Source organism: Mus pahari, chromosome 2, assembly GCF_900095145.1.
Source record: "Mus pahari chromosome 2, PAHARI_EIJ_v1.1, whole genome shotgun sequence".
Classification (NCBI taxonomy): domain Eukaryota; kingdom Metazoa; phylum Chordata; class Mammalia; order Rodentia; family Muridae; genus Mus; species Mus pahari.
Window position 1 is genome coordinate 50,181,282 of NC_034591.1, and position 7,416 is coordinate 50,188,697.

At 51.4% G+C, this 7,416-nt stretch overlaps 1 protein-coding gene across 1 annotated transcript; it reads left to right on the forward strand.

The window, feature by feature from the left end:
* The first annotated feature begins 786 nt into the window (after positions 1 to 786).
* On the forward strand, positions 787 to 6,863 carry Cpa1 (carboxypeptidase A1). The gene is made up of 10 exons (XM_021191077.1): positions 787 to 1,095; positions 1,539 to 1,620; positions 2,065 to 2,298; positions 2,449 to 2,550; positions 3,062 to 3,163; positions 3,335 to 3,445; positions 3,861 to 3,951; positions 4,419 to 4,618; positions 5,075 to 5,159; positions 6,619 to 6,863. Exons 1-10 carry the CDS (start codon positions 1,031 to 1,033, stop codon positions 6,804 to 6,806), a joined length of 1,260 nt encoding a protein of 419 aa, XP_021046736.1. The 5' UTR covers positions 787 to 1,030; the 3' UTR covers positions 6,807 to 6,863.
* The last annotated feature ends 553 nt before the right edge of the window (positions 6,864 to 7,416 follow it).

Here is a 7,416-nt window from a genome sequence, read left to right on the forward strand (position 1 = left end):
ACAGGATGAAAAATAACTTATTTACACAAGATATCAGCACCTAGAAACTTACCAACTTAAATCAGGAACACTGGGCCTCAGTGCTCAGGCATTTCAAGGCTATTAGGAGAAGAAAAAAAAAAAAAAAGGTCTGTGAGCTTGTGAGCTTACAGTGAATGATGCAACTCTGTCACCTGGGTCACCAAATACTGGGTGGGGTGGGGGCTAGTGGTACCCATCATCAGACCATCAGGTACAGCTGTTATGATTTGGGCAGGCAATAAGCTATCAAGTCTCTTCCTGGATTTTCTGCTCAGCAAGATCTCCTTGCTTGACATGGCCAACCTCCATCCTGTCATTCAGATGCAGAAAGCCTCAAGCCAACTCAGGACCTTGAGCGAGCTTAGCACTTGGCAGCCCTGTGCCTGAACAGCTCTGTCACAGGGTTGGCTACATCAATATCTTATCTCACCACCTGCACCTGATCCTGCCTTTACTAAGGTCCCTCTGCACCCCAGCAGCTACTTTAACTCTTTGGGGGGATCTTCTCTAGTATTTGTAAAACGTAATGTGTGGTCACAGAGTTAATACCAGGAATCAGGAAGAACCCGTGTTTGCCAACAGCCATGGATAGCAAGCAAAGTTCATAGTTGGTGACCTAAAGCCATTGGAATTGATGTAATGTGTGCATTTATTGTTGTCCAATGAATCCTTACACTGTAAAAACACAAATATGTCCGTCCTTGTTTCTGACATAGTGAACTAACAATAAAGGTATCTGGGGCTGTGGGAAACCGAGTGAGTAGTCCCAGCTGGGAGACCTCAGGGACAGCTGACCCCACGCTCAAGGGTGAAAGCCTGGCTTATCTCCCCACCTGCCTTGTTCCCTGATCCTTTATCAGGCAGAGGAAAGGTGCCACAGTTTGGAACTCCTGCCTCTCCCTCCCCATGGGACTGGATCCAGATGTGAGGGGTACTGTCCCCAGGGACCCCGGTCATTGTTTAAAAAGGCCTCAGACCTCAGTCTTGGTCTCAGCCTGACCTTCTCACCATGAAGAGGCTACTGGTTCTGAGTGTGCTGCTGGCAGCAGTCTTTGGCAACGAGGACTTTGTGGGGTAGGGTTGTGGAGAGGAGCGGGTATCTGGAGGGGGGACGAAATGGCTCTCGCCAAGTTGGTGTTTGGAAGAGACAGACAGACACATGGAAACACAGCTAGAGAAGATAGACCGACACCACTCTGGGATAGCAACCTGGGGGATGGTGGGCAGGGCAGGGCTTGGAAGGGTCCACTTCTTCTGGATACCGAGAGAACTAAACTCTGAGAAGGTATTTTTAGAAGGAGAAAGGCAGTCTGGTTGGCTTGGGAATAACTCAGTCTAAACTGCGGTGGGGACAGCATGAAAGTCTAGAATCTTCCAAAGACAGGGAACAAAGAGATGAAGTTCATGTCTTTCCTTGCTTAGACCCCCTTGTGCCTTTACGGGTTCAGTAGACCTGTAAAAAGCCTGGGAAGTGTCGGGGTACCTCAGGTTCTCAGAGCCCCTCCCACTCTGCCCAGGCACCAGGTTCTCCGAATCTCTGCCGCTGATGAAGCCCAGGTGCAGAAAGTGAGGGAGCTGGAGGAGCTGGAACATTTGCAGGTTAGAGACTCCGTGCAGGCTTCCCTGAGAATCCAGGAGACTTCCTAGGCCATCCCGGACCAACTCCCATAACCACCTAGTTGGTCCCGAGGCTCTGGCCCAGCCTCCTGGCAAAGAGCCATGAGACAGAGTGGCTGGGAAATGACTTCAGACCCCAGACTCAGATCTTAGTGCCCCTGAGAATCCGATGACATACCAGGACCCTTTCCCGCTTCCTGTCTGCCTTGCTCCTCAAACCCTCTCCATTCTGGCCATTTCCTGCCCATCCTGGACTTTGTCCAGTTCCCAAGCTCCCCCACTCTTCCTCTGCTTCCAGCACCCACTCCTCCATTCCAGCCACGCGGGGGCTTCTAGTGTCGACACTGCTTCCCTGGCCCTCCCGCTCTGCTGTTCCAGTTGGCGCCCCTAGCCCACTGAAACGGTTCTGGTTTCTGCGTTTCCTAGTTGGACTTCTGGCGGGACCCTGCCCGGGCTGGTCTCCCCATTGATGTTCGAGTGCCTTTCCCCACCATCCAGTCTGTGAAAGCATTCTTGGAATATCATGATATTAGCTATGAGGTCATGATTGAAGATGTGCAGTCACTGCTTGATGAGGAGAAGCAGCAGATGTCCGCCTTCCAGGCCAGGGCCCTGTCCACCGATACTTTCAATTATGCCACCTACCATACTCTGGATGAGGTGAGGATAACCCCCAGAAGATTCTTCCCACATCATACTTTTCTCCATGCTTGGAAGAATACAGACCAGAGTCAAGGCTGGTCTGGCTGTGGGTAGGAGACACCTGTATTGGCAGAAGCCATCAGTCCCCTTTTCTTTCTCTGATCTCAGATCTATGAATTCATGGACCTGCTGGTTACAGAGCACCCACAGCTTGTAAGCAAGATCCAGATCGGCAGCACCTATGAAGGTCGTCCCATCCAAGTGCTGAAGGTAAATGAAGCCTACACGGAGGCAAGGGCACATGTGCAAAAATGGGTTCCCATGTGGACCTCCATATAGGCTGTGGACTCATAGGTGAGTAATGGAATGTACTGTCCTACACAGTTTCTCTGCAGATATTTGGGGAGGTCTGAGCATTCCTGCCTAGATGGCTATACGCATGTTCACAAAGTCTAAGGTGACCCCGGTATTAGTGCTGCAGCCATGGGAAGAGAAGATCATGGGCTCTGGCATTCGGATAATGTCTCCCGGGTGACCTTCCACAGCGCATCTGAGCATCAGAACTGGGTCAGAGTCTGGAAGTCAAGAGTCCAAGCTCTATAGGGTCCCTGTCTAACCCCTAATCCCATAACTCCCCAAAGGATGGGCCCACAAACAGGCCCCTCAACTTTAGGTGTACAGAGGACAGGAGGCTTCTGGCCAAGGTGTGCTTCCTTGCAGGGGATGAACTTTAGCCTGGCCAGAAAGTTGCCCCCAAACCATTTCCCTGCCTCTTTTCCAGTTCAGCACTGGAGGGACCAACCGCCCAGCAATCTGGATTGACACTGGCATCCATTCCAGGGAGTGGGTCACTCAGGCCAGTGGGGTCTGGTTTGCAAAAAAGGTAAAGCTGGGGAAATAAAGGAGGGCTCTTGCTTGCTGGGGAACTGGTACTCACAGACCATGGGAGGCTGGCCCTTCCCTTCCTAGAAGCAATGCCCACAAAGGGAGGCCAGGGGGTGTGTCCATTGTACCAACCTGACTAACACTCTATCTTTCCTCCTCCACCTACCAGATCACGAAAGACTATGGCCAGGACCCCACCCTCACGGCTGTTCTTGACAACATGGACATCTTCCTGGAGATTGTAACTAACCCTGATGGTTTTGTCTACACCCACAAAACGGTACGGACTACCTCTTGTTCCCTGGGACAGTGGGATGTACCTTTGAGCCCCACAAGTGGAGGAAGGGGCAAGTGGGTTTGTCTTCGTGGAACTCGGACTCTCAGCCTAGGCACTATCTTGCTATCTTAAATGGATGATTCTTTGCTATTGGGGGCTGTCTGTGTATGATAGGTGTTGATAGGTTACTAGTCTAGTAAGCTTCTTGACTTACTAGATTCTGTTAGCAACTCTTTACTGTTACAGTAGTACAAAGCACCTCTAGACACTGTAAAATGTCTTAGGGGAGCTGATATTGTCCTTACCTGAGACCTCCACTCCAGCCCCGATTTCCACAGATGCTTTTATTCTGTGGCAAATGCAGCAAGTTAGAAGTCCAGCTGTGCTGGCCCCTGGCTTACCCTTTTTCCTCCCTCAGAATCGCATGTGGCGCAAAACTCGATCACACACCGAGGGCTCCCTCTGCGTCGGGGTGGACCCCAACAGGAACTGGGATGCTGCCTTTGGGAGTAAGATTTCCCATGGGGCAGGGATGGGACAACATGGCTTCTTGTCTTTGTTTTGGTTACCTACCCCTCTCTTGACCCAGCAGTGAGGGAGAATGTGGGCTCTTAGCTCTACCGGAGGCTTCTCTGGGTGAGAGGTGACACTCAGGGACTTGGACCCTTGTTTGTGTAAAGAAAAGTTCCTTTTAGATGTAACTTGGGTCTGAGAGCTTCTCTTGGGGATAACTAGCTTAGCATCAATTCTTGCCATCCTTGGTTATGACCCTGTGTAAACTGGCTTCTGCTCTACCCAAGCCTGGCTGGAAAAGGAGGCAGGGCTCCAGTTAGTGTGATGGCTGGCTGCCCCCTAACCCGGAGGGAAGGGGAGAGGGCTCCCTGCAGGCCACTTCCCACTAAGTCCATGAAATATACTGGAAGCCATGGACGCCTTGGGTTAAGAAATCATAGCTATGTCTTCTGTCTTTCCACAGTGCCCGGAGCTAGTAGCAACCCCTGCTCGGAAACTTACCGTGGCAAGTTTCCCAACTCTGAAGTGGAGGTCAAGTCCATCGTGGACTTTGTGACAAGCCACGGGAACATCAAGGCCTTCATCTCCATCCACAGCTACTCCCAGCTCCTTCTCTACCCCTATGGCTACACATCAGAACCAGCTCCTGACAAGGAGGAACTGGTGGGTGATGACCCGATTGCCCTCTGGCCGGGCTCCTCCTCTGTTCCCATCTTAAGGAAGCTGGGTTCTACCCCTCAGAGCTGATTAGGGGCTAAGAATCTACCAGTGGACCCAGTGCCCACCTTACCCCCAGTCTCCTGACGAGTTGGGAAGTCTGGCAGGTCGACTTGTGTCAATCAGCAAGGTAGACCTGCTTCATTAGCTGGGAAACAGAAATGTAGTGTGTGGCTGAGTCACTTGTCACATGACAGAGCAAGAGGCAAGGCTAGACTGTCAAGCTAGGGGCACCCCATCCATCCACCCATCCCGTGGAGACGGAGGGAACATGAACAGTGTAGGGCTGACCCTGGCAGAGGGCACGGGGCCCTGACTATGCTGCTGCCCACTCCTGGGCTACCCTGACAGTCCTTGGGTTACTCTGGCCCTGACCATGACACTGTTCAATGTTGTCCCCAGGATCAGCTAGCTAAATCTGCTGTGACAGCCTTGACATCTCTCCACGGGACCAAGTTCAAGTATGGCAGTATCATTGATACAATCTGTAAGTTACGGGTGGCCTGGAAACCGGCATTGGCTGGCTCTTCTTGCCTTGGGTGCTCAGATCTGGGAGTTGCTAACTGAACTATTTGAAGGGTGGGCAGTGCCTCTTCCCAATATTGAATCCTGACTTCTCAGACACTGTTCAAAGGGCCTCTTATCTGTCCTCCAAGCGTATCTGTCCCCTTATCTTATGGCTACATCTGGACCCCTGCACCGATGAGTTGGAACTCTGATGGGATTTATAGGTCTCCATAAAATTCTGTTTAAGATACGCCTTTCCACTCCCTTCCTTACAGGATACATGAGATACCCTTGGGAGGACCACATGCAAGGCAGTCGGCAGGGGTGTTTACTGCCTCCCTGCTCTGCACCGGGCCTTGCCCTGTGTGCCTAGAATCGAGCTGTGTATAAAGAGAGTAAACTTATATTCTAGGCAGGAAGATTGACCATGTGCTTAGAAACCACAGTGGATCCGGTGATAGATGTAGGGGAAATAACAGGGCTGGCCAGGGGCACCAGGAGTACTAGGGTGGAGGTTGAATACCAGGCTAAGAGGCAGGCTTCCAGACCGAGAAGAATTTGGGCTAGTGGTGAAGGAAGTGAAGGAAGCCAGGAGAGGCCATCTGTCTAGGTAACAGGCCTCCAGGCAGAAGAACTTTCTAGAGTAAAGGCTGTGTGATGTGGTATGGGCTGTTTGGGGGAATTTTTTGCCTCAAAAATTTTGCCTGGCAGGCAAAAGCAGGATATGGGTACCAGGGTGGGAGAACCACACACCCATTTCACAGGCTCCCTCCCTCGATGGCAGCCTCTGATTTTAGGCGGGGAGTGGGCTGTAGTCTTACCCAAGGAGGAACTTGTCTGGGATTCCAGGCTTTCTTTGGAAATGGTTTCCAACCAGAGCCCGATGATTTTGCTGTATTTTGTGCCCTGAAGTGAAATTCTAATGTGAAGCCCACCTCCCCCCCCTCTCCTACTGCCCTGTTCAACAAAAGCAGCTTTGTCGGCCGCCGCCGGTGTGTGCAGCGAGCCTGTGAGGTTTTCCCTCCAGCAGACCGGCAGGGCTTTGCTTTGACCATGAATCTTTGCACTTTCCTCTGCAGGCCAGAGTCCCCAGAGGTCAATTGCTGGCTACCCAAGCAGGGGGCTCTGGCATATTTAGAGGTGCCATTGAGGTGACTGTTGGGTGGGGACAGTTTTCAGACAGGCTTTTGCAATTACACAGAACTTTTGGCATCCTGCTACTGAATACGACTGCCATTACTGGTTGCCGGTCCCCTACTTGGGCCTCTTGGGCTTAGACCCAGGAGAAGTTTCCTGGAAGCCCCACTGTGTGTCAATAGCAGCCCCTAGAAGACATTGACTCTATTGGAAATTACACAAGGCTTTGGGTTTTGGGTGTTGTCAGTCCATGTAGACATTTCTAGTGATCAACCCTTCCCTTCTCCTCGTCTTTGTCCCAGATCAAGCCAGTGGGAGCACTATTGACTGGACCTACAGCCAGGGCATCAAGTACTCCTTCACTTTTGAGCTGAGGGATACTGGGCTCAGAGGCTTCCTGTTGCCTGCCTCCCAGATCATCCCCACAGCGGAGGAGACATGGCTGGCCCTTTTGACCATCATGGACCACACTGTCAAACACCCCTACTGAAGCAGCCTTTATTCCCTGCCCCTTTCTTCTCCTTAGCCCCAATAAAGTCTGATTGTATAATAGGATCTTGGGGTTTTGTGAGGAATGCACATCCACCTTTTTAGCAGGGGGCAGAAGTGATTAAGCTCCCGAGGGTCTCAATGGAAATGTGTGGGTGGTTGAACTACATGACCCCTAAATTCCCCTGCATTCCAGGGTCCAGTGAAGTTGCATCTAAGAGGCAGGGGGGTGGTTTCTTCATATCTTAGTAGCAGGCAACAGCCACAGCTGCTAACCAAATGTGCGGCACCCCGTGGCGAGGAGGAATTCAGCATTTGTACAGCAGGCTAGCTGATGGTGCCCATTCATCTGCAAAAGCAGTAACTGGAGGATGGAGTATAAAAATGCCGCTAGCCACTGCTGTCCAAAGGTGGTGCTGCAGGTGAGCAAAATGTGGCCTCCCACCCCTGAGTAAGTTGGAAGAAAACACTGAGGTGGAATGAAATCATTTGAAGATAAGGGATATGGATGGCCAACCAGGGACATTAAGTAACGGTAGTGTATTGGGGGTGCTTCCCCTGGAATGGTGGAGTTTACATTTTGTCTGCCAAATCCTCCATGAAGTCCTCAG